Source organism: Netta rufina, assembly GCF_964035555.1.
Source record: "Netta rufina genome assembly, chromosome: 1".
NCBI classification, from domain to species: Eukaryota; Metazoa; Chordata; class Aves; order Anseriformes; family Anatidae; genus Netta; species Netta rufina.
In genome coordinates this window covers 89,514,748-89,531,147 of record NC_140123.1, presented here as the reverse complement: position 1 = coordinate 89,531,147, position 16,400 = coordinate 89,514,748, and the positions used below count along the sequence as shown (strand labels likewise).

Sequence of the window (16,400 nt, the reverse complement as noted above, 5' to 3'; positions counted from 1 at the left end):
CGGCAGCGCACGTTTGGCCCTGTGCCTGCTGTCGCCACCGCGGAGGTCAGAGCAGAGCACAGGGTTCACGTGAATCCTGCAGGCTTGGAGCACGCGTTTTGGGTGGTGATTAAACTTCCACGGCATCCCCGAACGGGAAAGCCTGCAGTTCTCTGAGACATGCTACTCTTCCTCTGCTTTTCTCCTCCATCCTTTCTGTACTCCTCTCCTTCTCCAGACCTGCTTTTTCCCCTCTTCTTGTTCTTTTTTTTTTGCTCTGCAGCGGTTTCGGACTTCCCCTGCCCTCACCAAACCTCATTGCTGCTTTCCATCTTCATGATTTTTTTTAGTAAGTCGTTAAGGAGATAACGATGATGCTTCTGTATTGGAGTTGGGCTTTTCTCGTGCTCCCCCAGTCAGGTTAGTTGGAAGCAGGAGAAGGAGAAACACCCCTCTGATATCGTGCTGTCCGCAGAGTCGGAAAGACAACCTTGCATCAGGAGGCTCAGCCTACGACTGGAAGGCATCTTGTCTGATCGCAGAGCCTGAAAAGTTGGTGGATTTTTGCTGAACAATCTGCACATCATGTGTCCTGTAAATCCCCTGACATCTGGTTGGCAAGCCGCGGTGTGCATTTTTTTTCTAGAAAGTGGCTCTGAAGAACTGAGGGATTTCTGTTTTCATCTTTAATCCAGAAAGCCTTCTGCAAGTTGCATTCACAGCTCTATTTAAGGGAAGACAGAAGTATGAAGCTGCCCACTAAGAGTATTCTAGATTTTTTTATTTATTTTTTAACCAACTGGCTCTGGATCGAGTCCCTTTAAATAATGGTGTCTGTTCTCGGAGCAGCCTTGTGCCTTACTTGCTCCTGCCATCTCTTCTGCTCTGAAAGCAGCATCACTTCAGAGGCTCCTCAGAGCCTTTTTCAAGTGCTCCGGGTTTTTTCCGCACCTTCCCTCGACGGTGTGGCATTGTTTGGCTGAAGTGTCCCTTCCTCCCCAGCAACCTTTCATTCATTTCTTTCTGCAGAGGAGTTGCTTCTGAGGTCACCTCGATTCTCTTCCCGAGGGAAATTCTGGCTATAAAAAAGTCAACTTTCTTGTCCTTGTTTTGTTGCAAAAAAGCCCGCTCGCGCTCTGAAAAGGGAGTACCCATGCTCTTTGCATGTGGCCCAGATTGTGGGATTCAGCTTGTTCTAACTCATCCGCCGAGAAAACCCAGCCCTGCACACATCCTGCCACGGGCTGCAGAGCACTGCCGCTGGCCGTGTCTCGCCTCCCAGCGCTTTCTGCTCTCGCAGCCTTTCGGAGAGCACAGCCGCCGGCTGCTCCTGCCCCGTCCCCGTCCCACGCTGTGGATAGCGGGCGTGCACGGGGCTTCCCACGTCGCCTCTCGTGCTCTTGTGCTGGCTTCGAGGTCAGACCGCTGCCAGGGAGATGCTCCCCCTCCTCGTGCCGTGGGTGCTGTCCCACAAAGACCTCTCCACGCTCCTGCATCCCCTCCTTCTCCCTCCTTCCCCCCAGCCCCGCAGCTCAAGCAGAGGAGGCAGGGAAGCCCAGCAGGGCGCGGGGTGAGGGAGCAGTTGGTTCCCACCCAGACGAGGCAGTCCCAGGTAAGGACCGGCCTCTTCCCGCAGCAGGGCAGGCTTTTGCCCCCGCAGGCCCCGGTGGCGGGGAGCTTGGCGTGGCGATCTCTATCAGAGCATCGCGGCGATTAGCCGGCGTGGCGTTGCGAAGGCGCTGTTTACAGTTCGAATGCGGAAGGCTTTAAAATATTAATGATTTGAAAACGTAATTGGTAGATCTCTTAAGCAGTCAAGGAGCTTGTGTTAAGTGCTAGCAATATGTTTTGCTTTTAACACACCATGCAACGTGTAATGCCTTTCCTTCCCGTTTAGGCTTGCCTGTATTCCCAGTGTCTCCGCACATGAAGAGCCTTTCATCCACCAATGCAAACAGCAAAAGGCAGGCTCAGCCAAGCTGTACTCCAGCCTCGAGGTTGGCTGCCAAACAGCAGAAAATTAAAGAAAGCCGGAAGACAGATGGGCTGTACACAGATGAAGAGGAGGATTTCCAACCTGCATCTCTGCTGCAGAAATACTCCGAGTGTGAGAAGCCATCAGGGAAACGTCAGTGTAAAACAAAACACTTGGCACTGCAGGAGAGGAGAAGGAGGTCATCCCTGACAGGGGATGACACCACAGATATCGAAAATGCTGAAGATAAGGTATCTTTATTTAGACTTAATTGTCCACTAGCACCTCCGAACGCAGAGCCAGCCTGCTTAAAACTACCACGCTGCCGTGCATGCGGGGTAGCGGTGGTTCCCTTCGGACGTTCCTGCGTATGCTTTGCACATTTTGTCTTTCCTTTTCTTAACCTGCCCGTGTTTAAGCTGCTGTTGCGGGTATTGAGGGATCTTGCATTTAAAAGCTGTAGCGGCGCTTTCGTAAAAAATTCAGTGCGAGCAGAGGAATGCAATTCTCTGCCGGCAAAATGCAATCCCCTCGCCGCACTGTAAAAGCGAGGAGGGGAAGGAAAAAAAAAAAAAAAAAAAAAAAGAAACAACCTAAACAGATAACGATTTTGACAGGTTACGGTAATGAGGAAGGTCAGGAAGCGACCGGAGCCCGCTTCAGACTGCGACTCCTCGCCGGCCAAGCCCTACGAGCAGAAGCTGTTCGAGCGCCTGCAGCAGCCCCCCTCGCTGCCGCCCGCCCCCCAGCCCTCGCCGCTGCAGGTGGCCAGCCCCCCGCCGGAGACCACCCCGAGCCGGCCCATGCCTCCCGAGGCTCGCAGGCTGATCGTCAACAAGAACGCGGGCGAGACCCTCCTGCAGCGGGCAGCACGCCTGGGCTACGAGGTGAGGGCCCCGGGGGGCCGCCGTCACCTGGGGGGCACGGGGTGGGCAGGATCCTGCGGGAGCGAGCACGGGGGGAAGTTTTATTAGCAGCCCTCGCTTCTGTTTAAATGCAAACCATCTGCAAGCAGAACCCGTGCCTTTTTTTTTTTTTTTAAAGTCGGTGCGGTGAGCTTTAATGAGCCGTGTCGTTTTGGCCTTTGTTAGTTGCGTGTAGGTTAGGAGCAGGCTTTTATTTCTTCCGCTCTTTCCTCCGAGGAGCCGTCGGGTGTGTGGCACGGGGTGCAGTGCTTGAAGTGTCCTCTTGCGTGATCGGGTGCGTCGCAGGAGCGCTCCACGTGTTTTATGCTCGCAGGCTGGGGCTCCTCCGCGTAGCTGGAACAGCGTTGCCTGATGAAACAGCCCCCCTGTTGCTACAGAAATCAGGAACTGATGAATCCGCCAGCTCGGCTGTTTTGAAGCATGCTTTTATTTGGGCAGCGTAGGTGTGAGCAGCGCTGTTGCTCAACCTGGGGTCTCGAGGAGAGGCTGTTGGCCGGGATGGTGAACGGAGACCTGCTTGACTTTGGGGCTGAGGCTGAGCCCTGGCGGGCTGGTGGCATCAGCTCTGGCGCTGCTGGGGCCTCAGGGATTTTTTGAAGCCTGGAAATTGCTTTCATGCAGCTGGGGAGCCTGGGCTGGAGGGCTGCCTTCTCCAGCTCTGGCAGGCAGGGCGCGTTGGAAAGCTGGAGCGTGCCCTAAGCAGAGCTTCTTCCAGCTCAGGGCACTTGGGCTGAGAGGAGGAGAAGCAGTTGTTACAACGTTGCTATGGTAATCTTTATCATTTAAATTATTTAAGTTCCGACAGATCGAAAATTTCCTATGGATCCCAAACCAAAGCGTAGCGCAGCGCGTGCTGCAAGCTGTCGGCGCGCCTTTCCTTCCCTTGTCCGTGGGGCAAGCGCTCTGGTTTGTAGCTGTGGGATGCTGGGTGCTCTGCCTGCTGAGGTCAATGCGAGCTGCCCCAGAGATTTGTGATGGGCCAGGGTTTTGCTCCAGCAGGGGCCGAGGGCTCTGCCTGCTTTGCTAGCAGTGGCAGCTGGCTGCAGCACCAGCCCGTATTGGGGTGGCTGTGAAAGCGCACGGATGCCAGGGCTCTCCAAAGTGAAGGTCTTGGGTAGCGTTGTGCTCTCAGCAGGCATTTCCACCATCGTTTGCTTAGGGATTTTGGTTTTCTGGCATGAAGGCGGCTGATTTGAACTCACCCAAGAGGGGGAAAAGCCTGGTGGGTGTGAGCTGTGGCTCTTATCGGTGCTGCCTGAGGACTGGGGCGCAGAGAAAGTGCAGAGCTGCGGCCCCGAGGCTGCATGCAGGCAGTACAGCACACGCTGCTCAGCTCTGCACATCCCATGGTCTCAGCAAAACCGAGGCTGTGGGAAAGGTTCGCATTTTCTTCACGAGGCTTCCGCGCCAGGCGCTGCTTAATCGGGATGCGAGCAGCCCATGGCAGCCTATGGTCAGGCTTGAATCCATTACGTTTTCCCCATCTGAAACAAATGACTTGAGATAATGGTAGTCTTAAAACTGTAATTTACTGTTTGCGATGGGGGGAAAAAGGAGGGGGAATTACAGGGAGCATAAAGTCTTTTTGGAAAAAAAAATACATTACAAAAGGCTCGGGTAATGAACGTGATGCAAGAGGAAACATGGGCTGTCTTTGTGCCGCGTGTTGCTTTTTAGTCTGTGCCTGGACTTGGGAACTCCTCCAGTGGGTTTGGGAATAAATCCTGGCTGGAAAGGCAATGAAATCAGGGCAATGCGTGGTGTATGGTAGGAGCGGGGAAAAGGTGTTTGTTTCGAGGGGGCTGGATGCCTGCAAAGGTGGGTTCCCGCGGCTTGCACCGATTCTTGTGGCCATTTACGATTTGGCTAACGAGCTGTCGGCTGCAGGAGCAGCGGTGGCCCAGAGCTGGCTGGTGACGTGTGAGCTTGGCTCTTCGGGTTAACCGAGAGCGATTTTCAGACTGCTGGTTGGAGTGGAGCACCTGAACAGGCACTAAATTGCCCCGCGGCAGCCTCACGGCCTTTCTCCAACGTTAGCCAGAGGTGCTCGTGAAACCAAAAGCGTGTTTGTGGCACCACATGTTCCCCTATTGGGCGGCGATGGCTAATTTTTTTTTTTTTTGTAAATTGAATAAATCATGTTAAAAAAAGTTAATGAGGCATTTAATTAATTAACAATGTAGAGTTTTATGGTCTTTATGGTTACATTTTGTGGTTAATGACATTCTTCTTATAGCCTCTTAACGTGGAATTGCCCGACAAAATTAGCGTTTTCGGCCGGCGGTAGGTGTTCTGCCCTAGAAGCAGCCTTTGCTTTCCATGAAAATAGACGAAAGGCCTTTTTCTTATTTCGAGCTGCAGAAGCTGTTTTAAATGGCAACTGCGTGCTGAAGGCAGCCCTGAATACGGCCGCCGCTTCTGCTACCGATAGCCGCCCGCTAATTTGCCTCGCGGGGTGGTCTGGATTTGCAGGAAAATTTCTTGCCTCTAGGGTATAATTTCACACCGCCCTTTCTCGCCGGCTTTGGGAAAGCGCGGGGTGAAGAGCGTCCTTCCCGGGCTGCTTTTTGGCTTTTGGGGCGGTGAGAGGGACCACCAGAAGCCGCCGGGTGGCAGAGAAGCACCCCGGGGGCGCGGGATGGGGCAGCAGGGAGGGATGCTCTCGTGCCCGGGACTGCAGCTCGCTGGCTCGCCGCTCTTCTCCTTCGCCTGGTTGGTGAGGGCCTGCTAAAAGAACAGCTTCATGCTGTATCCTGGATACCAGTCCTCGGGTCAGGGATACCGAGAGCACGGCTGATTGCGGGCTTTCCGGTAGATTTGGGAACTGGAGGGATAAATGCGTCGCGCCCGGCGGTGGTTTCATCCTCCTGTTCCGACAAAACAAACGCTCCCCCCCCCCTCCACCCCACGCTGTACCCCGTAATCCCTGAGAGCAGCAAATGCAAAATTAATGGCTTAATCTTGCCACGGGGGCTGCCTTGTATGTGCAGCATCACTTAGAGATGCGTGCGTGCATGTTTTGTATTTTCTATTTTGCGTCTGATACAAATCGAGGAAGACTCGCACCATCCCAAATTTTTGGTTGAGTGATGGAGCAGTCATTGTTTCGAGGCCACGCGACGGCGTAGAGCTCTGAGCCCGGCCCGGGCTCTCAACCGTGGTGTATTTGACTGCAAGATGAATTGCGTTAAATTCACATGGCTTCCCACAGCGCCGGGTTAGTTATTGGAACCTGGCGCCTGACTCTGGTTCTGCATGCAGAAAATCAGTGTGGGTGAAAATGGGATTTCCCTGATCTTGATAGAGCTGGGCTTTTTTTTTGTTTTGTTTTGTTTGTTTGTTTTCCAGCAGCAAACTGTCCTTTGTGTGTCTTAAATGTGTTTTGTTTCGGATCATGTGCTTTTTCTTTTTAAAAACCGAACTGACGTGGGCCGTGCTGCCGTTGCGCGTGCAGAATCCGGCGCCCAGAAATGCAGATGTCAGAGCAAAAACCTTCCTGCCGCTTTCACGTGTGGAAGCGTTGAGAAGCGGCAGCTGGGAGCCCTGCCTGGGAAATCTGCACGGCCCCGGGCTCCTGTGGCGATGGGAAAACCTCTCCGCGGGGCGCGGGGCTCTCGGTGCCGCGCTGCAGCCTTGTCTGCTCCTGACAATCGTGGTGCCTCCTGTACAAACACAGCTTTGAACGCCTTCCCTTTTGTCCTTTTTTTTTTTTTTTTTTGGCTGATCTGTGTCTAAGGGGGTACTTGGGCATGTTGAAGGGAGTCTGTGCTTTACCTCCTGTCCCCCAGCCCCCTTTTTCCTTAAAGAAGCCCATGCAGCAGCTCGGCAGTAACAAATAACTCGATGTATGTTTTTCCTCCTCTCCTATTTCCAGGAAGTGGTTCTGTATTGTTTGGAAAACAAGGTCTGTGATGTAAACCATCGTGACAATGCGGGTTATTGTGCCCTGCATGAGGCCTGTGCCAGAGGCTGGCTGAGCATCGTGCGACATCTCCTCGAGTACGGGGCCGACGTGAACTGCAGCGCGCAGGACGGAACCAGGTGAGTAACGCACGGCACCGCGGGGCTGCCACGCGGGGTTTATTTCGGGATGGGATGGCAACGCGGGGAAGTACCCCTTCCCTCTCCCCTCTGTCTCCTCCCCATGTCCCCCCAAACCTGCGTGAAGCCCCCCAGGGGTAACGCTGCCCACCCCGTCGCTGGGACAGGGTGATGTGGGGGGCACATCATTGCTGTGACTCCGCTTCAATGTGAGGTGCTTTTTTTTTTTTCCCTTGGGAATTTTAACAATTTTTTTTTTTTTTTTTTAAGAGTTTGTGAAATCCCCAGCTGCAGGGCAGGAAGGAATGATACTTGAGCTGCAACCCTATTTGTATGCGCTCCAGGTCCTTTGAGTTGTGCCAAAAGAGTGGTCTTCGCCTTGTTAGTGGTGTTACTTTTAAGAGCACTTCAGGCTTTTACAGTGATCGGGCGTGCAAGTCCTATATGTGCTTGATAAAAATATTGTTTAGCTTAGCTGTTAAACTCTATCTGCGCATTGCATATTTGGGATTGATTTTTTTTTTTAAGCAAACGTTGGCTTTTTTTTCTCCTTCACAGAAGGGGTGCTCACAGAATACCAAGCTTGTGGGTTTTCTTTTTTTTTATTTTTTGGTTTCTGGATGTAGAAGTTGTGGCTCCACTCCTTTTTTAAGCTCCTTGTGCATCTCCTAATGGAGTCTTTATCCCATTCCTAAGTCCGTCTTTGACCACCTCTGCGGGGCTGACCTTGGGATAACTTTTCCCCTGAATATGCAGGACTTTGTCCGACCTATTCCTTTTGGGGACAGGTCGCTTTGTATTCCGCCAGGCTCCTGCAGCTTGTTATCTTAAATGGTTTATCGCATTCACTATCACCATCCCAATAGCCAGGGAGGTAAAATCAGCATGACTAAGGGGCTGCCTCTTTTGTTTTTAAGCTCTTTTTTATGCCTTTACTGGGGAGGGGAGGAGACAGGAGAGCAGAAGCTGGGCTGCGGGGCTGCTGTTAAACAAATCCCAAACGATGTTTGCCTCACTCACAGGCATAGCCTAGATAAAAAAACAGCCCCAGAAGCAAGCAGTCCCCGTCACCTGCGAGCACACAGTCCACTTTTGGTTTCGGTTCACAGACAGAGTCGATTTTCCAGGAAGAAACTTGGCTTGTGCACTCTGGAAGGTTGTGGGGAAAATGCACTTTGCGAACAAACATAATAGCGGGCCAATCCTAGATGGCAGTGTCAGGGCTCGGCTTGTGTTCCCCTTTGCTTTCTGGTGGCAGACGTAAATCTTTTTTTTGAAAAGCTGCCCAGCAGACAGCGTGAAACCAAAAAACATCTCAGGTGCAGATGGAGGATGGTAGAGCTGCCCACAGTCTAGCAGGGCAGAGAGCAGAAGCTTCTGCAGGGAGCATGTGAGCAGCGTTGTCCCCTGCCTTTTGTGGGGCCAGACTTGTCCTTCTCCATGGAGAAAGCCCTGGTGTTCCTGAGACAAATCCCATTTTGATCTCGAAGCCTCAGTTTTTGTCCTTTAGCTCTGGGGAGGAAAGAAGTGTCAGTCTTCCTTTTTTTCAAACCTCGGGTGAACTTATTCAGCGTAGTGTTCAGGCAGCTACGTGGGCCCGTACAGACCAGACCCTGCAACTGCACTCGCTGAATTTGTCAGCATGTCCTGAAGTTTGGGTCCGGGCTGCTGCCTGCCTGCTGCCTCTGTGTTGACTTTTGGGGGGCTCAAACCATGCTAAGGCAGGAGATGCGGGCGCCGTACCTCCCTGCTCTGGGGCTCTGCCTGCAGCCACCGTGTCCCTCAGTCCCCAGGCACAGCACAGCTGGCCCCAGGGGCTCCGTGCAGCGGGCTTCAGCATTTTTTCCTTTTCTCCCTCATAAACTGCATGCTGCTGGTAGCTCTCTGTCTGCTGAGCCTTGTCGGCAGGCCCTGAATACACAAGCACGCTGCTGCTGAACGAGTGGCCCATCAAAGATTATTGTAGAGCCCAGCGAGATCTTTAAGACCCGTCTCAAAGGTGCTGCAGCCACTAAGGGCCCTTAATCGCCTTACCTATAAATAATAACAGGCCGTGCTTAAGAGGTGACCGCACTGCTTCCCCGACAGGACCCCGCTAAGTGCCGTAGCTCACCACAGCGCTGTAGGGCCAACGCCTGACATCAGGGTGGCTGCTGGCGTGTTTGGTCTCCCTTCTGCTCCTCGTTTTTAGCTCTTAATAGCACAGGCACATGCCAGAAACGCGGGCACCTCCGGCCTGCTGGCGAGGCGCTCCCTCGCCTCGGGCACCGCTCGCCCTGCGCAGCCAGCCTCACCTCATCCTTCTCCTGGCGGCTGATGAGCTCAGCCCTTTTATTTCTGGGGAGGACCGTGCCAAGACGGCTCGCTCTCTTCCTACGTCCTGGTCTTGGCAAGACGATCCCCTCCAGCAGCTAATTGCGTTACGGGAGAGGCAGCCGGTGTGGCCGGCCTCCCGTGACTCCTGCCTCGCCGCTTCTGCCGGGCAGCCTTGCGTGACAGCCCACGGGGAAACAAAAATAAAACCGTGAGAGAGGCACGGTGCTGCCCGCTGACTCTCGAGGGCCTCAGTCTGCAGCATAACAGCCCGTAGGGAAACAAAAATAAAACGGTGAGAGAGACACGGTGCTGCCCGGCGAGTCCCGAGGCCTCTCGCTGCAGCGAGGGAAAATCTTGATGGTGCCTGAAAGGCTGAGAGCAAACCCTGACTGGCCTAAATAGTTTATAATGGTGGTGGTGGAATGATAAACCCCCAGTGAAATGTTTCCCTGACTCTGGTAGCGGTAAAAATAGTAGTAAGGATTCGACAGCACACCAGAGAGGGCTGAGATGCGCGTCTGCTGTAGGATATCGCAGCTCTTGAACGTCCCCAGACCCTTTTGGGGCCTTTCGAAGGGTTTGTTTTAAAAACAAGCCGTGCTACCGTTAACTGTACCATTAGGGACGGGGAATGTTTATTTCCACGATGCTCAGGGCGGAAAAGATTATATGGGCAAAGGAGCCCAGGAGAGGACCCCCCAGGGATCTTTTCCTCACATCTGAGAAAGTTTCCAACTCCAGTAGTCGCTTCTGCATCCTACAGAGAGGGTGGTTAAACTCTGCCAAGACTGAAAAACATTCCCTCCTCTGCCTGCCCTGCTGCGAGAAGCAAATGCAGGTATCCGTGTCTTTGCACAGTCTCACTCCTGACCTTGCCAAAGGGCTGTGCTAGCCAGTAAAAGTCTGGTAGCACCCTGTTAATGCCTTTTCCCCCCTGCCTTATCTGTGGGGAATCTCTCTTTTCCCCCCTCCCCAGCAGCATTTTCTTTCCTTCCTTCTATTTATTGTTCTTCCTCCTTCCACAGGGCTTTACTGCGCCTTTCCTTCCCCTTGCCTTTGTAAAATCCCCTCTTGTGCCTGGGTCAGGATCCCACAGCTCTGTGGGACGGGGCTGCCTGCCCCCCTGCAGCACCCCGCTGGCCCGGGTGAGCTGTGCAGTGGGGAGAGGGGCTCCCCTCCCAGGGCTTTTCTCTTTAATAAACTCGGCCGGGTGTCATTAAATCGAGTGAAACACTGGGCAGCGATTTAGATGCTGTTTTTAATAAGTTAAGGGATCATCTTGAATTCATTACTGCTTCAAAAGCCACTTAGGTAAGTCAGTTAAAAACAAAAAAACCCAAAAAAAACAAACAAACAAAAAAAACAAAACAAAACAAAAAAAAACAAACAAGAAAACCCACAAACCAATAAACCCACAATCCTCCCGCCCACCCCCCAACAAAACCAGAAAATCCTAATTCTGAAATAAAATGGAAAACAGCTCCCAGTTCCAGGCTGCAGCAAGGTGAGCGGGGAACAGAAGGCATCCTCGGTGCTTGGAGGCAGCCGTCACCCTCGCCTCTTCCCTGCACCCCCCCCGTCTGGCTTTGGAGGCGTGCTGGGGGGCTGCATGGTGGCACGAATTGGGTTGAGGGCTGCAGACAGCGGCGTGGGATTGCTGCTTGTTCGCTGTGCTGGTGTGCAGGGGATAAGCCCCCTCTCTGCAGGGAAGGAGCTGCGCTCTCCGGGTGCAGCTCCATGTGTCAGTGCAGCCTGTGCGGGTTAAAAACAGAGCTGCACGCAGCTTTCCGGCAAGATGGGAGCAAGCACGAGTGCTTCACGTGTCACAGATGTTAATCGCCCTAAATCACAGCCCCCTTGCAGTGAACACACCTGGAACACGCTGCTTTTTAAGGGATCTCACAGCCCTCCTCCCACCAGCGATAGACGGGGAAGCAGCGGCGCCCCTTCCTCTTCTCCCTCCTCCTCACCCCGACCCTTTGCCGTTCAGATCTGCCTCTGCTCTCTCCTCAGCTCCGTGGGCACCAGCCCGTGCCCAAAAAGTGGTCACGTAGCGGGGACGTTGCTGCAGGTGGCGGGGGGCTCCACGGGGGGGTCAGCCCTGGGTGCCAGCCAAGGCGCTTGGCAGGGTGGCACACAGCTGAAGCTCCCAGGCTCGTTGTCTTGTAATGCAATTCAGCAAGTTTTGCAGGGAGGCAGCGTGCGATCCTAGCTGAAGCCCTTCCTTATCTCTCTCGCCTTTCAACACGTCTGCTGGAGAGCTTAAAAGTCTTGCGGGGGGCAGCGGTGCTTCTTCTTGGCAGCCCGAGGGAAGAGGAGCGTAGCGCCCAGCTGAATAGCCGCGGCTGCTCGCCTCGCCCTGGGTGTTCAGATCCCTGCTCGTAGCCATCCAGGGGGAAAATGGGGTTTTAACACCTCTTCATTAGTCGGGGGGGGGGGGTGAGGTGTCCTGCTGCCAGACAACTCCCTGTTACGTGTAGCACATTTTAAAGGCAAAAGTTAATGCAATTTGTCATCAGGAACTCTAACCAGGAATTGCAGGCACGTGTATTGATGAGCAATCCTTCTGTAGCCTCACCAAATCTATGCCCGAGCTTGTATGGATTGTTGATGCCACATAAAATGCCTGACTTCTGCGTGGACTAACCTTGAAATGCCACGTTTTTATTTTCGCCGAGTAGAACGGTTGAATTGTGCTGCAGATACATTCACAAGCGCTGTTTAAAGAGGACACAGCTCCTAAGTTTAATTCCTAGCAAATTTTCATAACTTATTTGCGTGTACATAATTTAGAAGCTTTGGGTAACTGATTTACGTGCTTGCCCAGAGGCAGGCTGAATGAGCCCGTACTGCACAACATGCTGTTAAATTGGCAGAGATTTGGAACGGTAGAGTGACTTGCAGCAGAATTATGTTTGTGAGGCTTCACACAAACTCCTGCTTTCTGGTACAGGGGTGTAATTATTTTACTGGCCCTCGAAATATGTACGGCAATGAATGGATGTAACAGAAATGCCTGCCCCGAGCAGTCTGACTGTGAAAAGACGGGAGGGGAGGGAGGGAGTGATGTGCGAGTAAAACCAACAATGAGACGATTGACAGCTGTATTAATAGTGTTACTCGCTATAAATAACTTTGGTCTGAAATCAGAAGTTTCTTTCTGAACACATTTACATAATGCTTGAGTCAAAGTGTAATATCGTGATCTTTTTTTTTTTATCTTTTTCTTTTTCCTAGACCAATCCACGACGCGGTAGAAAACGATCACTTGGAAATTGTCCGCCTCTTACTGTCTTATGGTGCTGACCCAACGCTCGCGACGTACTCCGGGAGGACCATTGTGAAAATGACCCACAGCGAGCTGATGGAGACCTTCCTCACAGGTGTGTGGCCTCGTCCCACAGGGCTCTGCTGGTTGTGGGGTGATATTTCCCGGCCCCAAAAAGCCATGCTGGGATTGCTCCTCGCAAAGGAGCCTTGGAGAAGGCTTAGGGAGCTTCTTCCTTGTGTGCAAAAGCACAGCCATGGTTCCTGACGCCTTGCTTTCTGTCATGTAGTGCTTTTTGCAAGTTCTGCCTCATTTTTATATCTGAAATGTGGTAAAACCGTGTTAAATGCTCAATCTCTTTAAACTTTGTCCATGTTCTAACATACTTAGTTTTTCCCCCTGTTAGTTTTGGATAGACACTAGCATTCCCTACTACCTTCACCTCTGGAAGTGTTTGTAATACTCACAGTCAATGAGTTTTAAGTGCTCGCCCATGCATCAGAATAGAGAATGCATAAGTGTATCAGGACTCCAGTAAAGTCCACTGTCCTAGGCTTATTGGTGTCTTGAATCCCAGTATCTGTTCACCAACTCAACTATCAAATCTCCCAAACTACATCTGTAGAAAACACTCGTATCTTCCGAACATATCCGTGCGGAAAAACCTTTTCCATCAGTTTCATCACGGGCATTGCCTCACCCCCGAGCTGGTGTCGGGAGTAGCTGCAGGCTGCAAAGCGTGGCACATCCTGCGTTTCGCAGGAACAAAGTGCTGCCGCTGTCAGTTACTGAGGCTCGAGGTCGGGGCCGTCCCCGTCAGACCCGGGGTGATTATGTGATGTGATGGGCCGTGATTTTGTGTGGCGGGAGAAGGGATGCAGGGGAGGAGCGCGTGCCAGGCATATTTGTGAGGATGGCACGTGCACGTTTTTCGTGTGCATCTGTACTACGCTGTGGGTGTTTTGGGTGGAAGGCATGAAGTATGCACGGTGAGACTCCGTATGACACACAGTCTGCTAAACTTGCCAGCTTTTTGTTCTCATCAGTGTGTTTTTGTTGTTGTTTTTTCCTCTCCAGAGTATTTAACTGACCTGCAGGGTCGAAGTGTTGATGACCCTGGTTTGTACTGGGATTTCTATGGCAGCTCTGTGTGCGGTGAGCAAATGTTACCCTTTTTTTTTTCTTTGCATGTGGAGACTTTCAAAACACGCAGCATGTGGGGGCGGGGGCTGGCTTGTTTTTGCGGTGGAGGAAGTTAGGAAGGAAGCAAACTGATTTTATTTACAGATTATATTATTGGAAGAAAAAGCAGGACCTGCAACGGTCTCATAAACGCTGACCTGGCCTTTTTATTTGATTTTATTTAGATCCGAAAGATGAATCTGGATTCGACATCTTGGCAAACCCCCCTGGCCCAGGTGATGAAGATGAAGATGGCTTTAGCGACGTGTTTGAATTTGAGTTTTCGGATGAACTTCCCTTGCCCTGTTACAACATCCAAGTGTGTCTCTCTCAGGGGTAAGAACAAGTACAGGTTTTGGGGTGAAAGTAGCTGAAACGACCTGCTTGGGACGACAGCAGTTTGTATCTGTGGGAAGTGTGTTTATGTTATCTAACGTGAGTGAGATGGCAACGCCAGAACTGCTGGGCTTTTCTGAAATAAGATAATAGAGGGCAAAAGGGGGAAGAGCTGCCTTGAGGGGGCTCTGTCTGGAGTGCCGTGCTACATGGCAGACTGAATGATGTTTGAGCACAGAGTCCTTCCCCCACCCCAGCCAGACACCTTGGTATAAAAACATCCCCAAACACAAGTGCTTCTGGCACTTTAACTTGGCTATGATGCTGGAAAGGTGTTCTTAATTTTATTTAACAGGCATTTCTGTTGTGCTGAACGGACGTGCTTTTGTAGGTGACAAAACCACACCATTAATGCTGTTCTAGATGCTGCAGCAAAACTGGTTCAAACCCCAAATCGGATCAAACAAATAAACACCTTACGGAAGATACTATGATAATAATAAGCAAAGGCCTGAAACGTTTGATTCTATATTGTATTGAAGATATAAATTAGCTTAGTAAACAGCTACTGTTTGTCATTTGCACCAGTTTTGATGACAGCTGTGGGAAAAAAACAGTTTTAAATACTAATCGTGCAGGAGGGCAGGTTTTAGCATATCCTCATCATTTGGGTGATTGATGTAGCGCAGGTTTTCTGAAATGGACAATTGGAAAGGTTAAATTAAAGAATTGTCTTCTTAATCTGAAAAACAACCCTCTGATGACTTATATTTAATGCTGATATCTGCCGAAGTCAGAGATGCTGAAATTTAGGTTATAACTGCTGGCCATCTCCTGATTTGCTGTGTGATAGTCAGGCTCAGCCCGACAAAGCTTTAGACATCGGTGTGGCAGCTGGCACACGCGTGCACTCACAAGCCCTGTTTTTTGGGGTTCCAGTGTTTGTATCTGCGGTGTTTGAGCCCCTGGGCAATGCTCTTGGTGTCGAGGGGGTCATTTGTGTGGGGCAGGCAAGAGGGCTCTGTCACACGGTGGTGGGGTAGTGGAGGGTCGAGGAGCCCATGGCTTAATGTCAGTTGTTGCAGCCTTTTTCTCCTTCACCTCCCCAGACCGCGAAACTGGCTCTTGCTCTCCGATGTGGTAAAGAGGCTAAAAATGTCATCTCGCATCTTCCGCTGCAACTTCCCCAATCTGGAAGTCGCCACCATCACAGAGGCAGAGTTTTACAAACAGACTTCTCTCAGCCAGTTGCTCACTTGTGCTACGGACCTGGAAGCGTTTAACCCAGAAAGCAAAGAGCTGTTGGACTTGGTAGAGTTTACAAGCGAACTCAAGACTTTGCTGGGCTCCTCGCTTCACTGGTTGCACCCACACAAGGACCCTCCCTTCGACATCCTTTGCTGAACCATCAGGCCGTTTAATGTACAGTACTATATACAGTTACTTCTTTATGTATATGTGTTCAAATGCAATTGTTTCTGTAAAGAAAGGACACTATTAAATATGAAAATATCTTTCCTTTATATAAGAGATCTGAATTCCAGTTGGATGGATTTTGGAAGAATTTTTTTTTAACTTCAATCAGTTTTTACAAAATTGTTATATAATGTTTCTTTAAATGCACACAGGCTTTGGGATAAGTTTGTTATTACTTGGAACACATTTTTTTTTTAGAGAATACACCCACACATTGACTTTGTTTCATACAAAGCACTGATTACACAGAACATACTTTTTATAGGTGATGTGATCAAAGTCATGTGGCTTGTTTGGGAGATAGGATTTTGGGAAGGCACTTGGTGATATTATTTTTGTTTTTTTGTTTACAGAATTACCTGCTTTGGCCAGGTAAGCACTATTGAATATAATTCAATAGTTTGTAATATAAATTAAACCATATCCATACACATCAACTAATTGTAAGAACTTTTATATCCTAATTTAAAAGCTGTGAAATTTAGTTTTCACACATCAAACCGGATTGTTTATATATGTTTAAACATTTTATGCTCTTTATTTAAAGAAGACGTTGAACTATTTTTTCTGTACCTTGTAAAATATTGAAAAACTAACATATGTTGAAGTTGCTTGAAACTGTACATAAACTAAATTTTCTGAATTGTGTGTTTATGTTTGAGATCTGTGTTTTAACTTTGTAAGTAAATCTCCTGCCTTTGTATTTATATTTTACAAAAATTTTCTTAAAGGCAATAAAACTGTTGAGAAATGAAGATGCTAAAGTGACTCCCGTTAATTCCGTGCATGACTGTGAAATGAGCTCGGACTTATTAATGTGTATGAAAGGAGGCTCTGCACACATCTCCTGCAGCAGAGCAGATCAGAGCTGGCACAGGTGCTGGAGAGCGAGCGGTTCGTG

General features: G+C 50.6%; 1 protein-coding gene across 1 annotated transcript in view; it reads left to right on the top strand.

Annotated features, from left to right (window-relative positions):
* BCOR (BCL6 corepressor) overlaps positions 1-16,188 on the top strand; it is a 51,068-nt gene extending 34,880 nt beyond the window's left edge. The window contains 7 exon segments of the mRNA XM_084290942.1: positions 1,877-2,205; positions 2,572-2,841; positions 6,755-6,921; positions 12,475-12,620; positions 13,583-13,660; positions 13,873-14,023; positions 15,133-16,188. Of these exon segments, the coding sequence (XP_084147068.1) occupies positions 1,877-2,205; positions 2,572-2,841; positions 6,755-6,921; positions 12,475-12,620; positions 13,583-13,660; positions 13,873-14,023; positions 15,133-15,427 (1,436 nt within the window). The 3' untranslated portion in view covers positions 15,428-16,188.
* Positions 16,189-16,400: the final 212 nt, after the last annotated feature.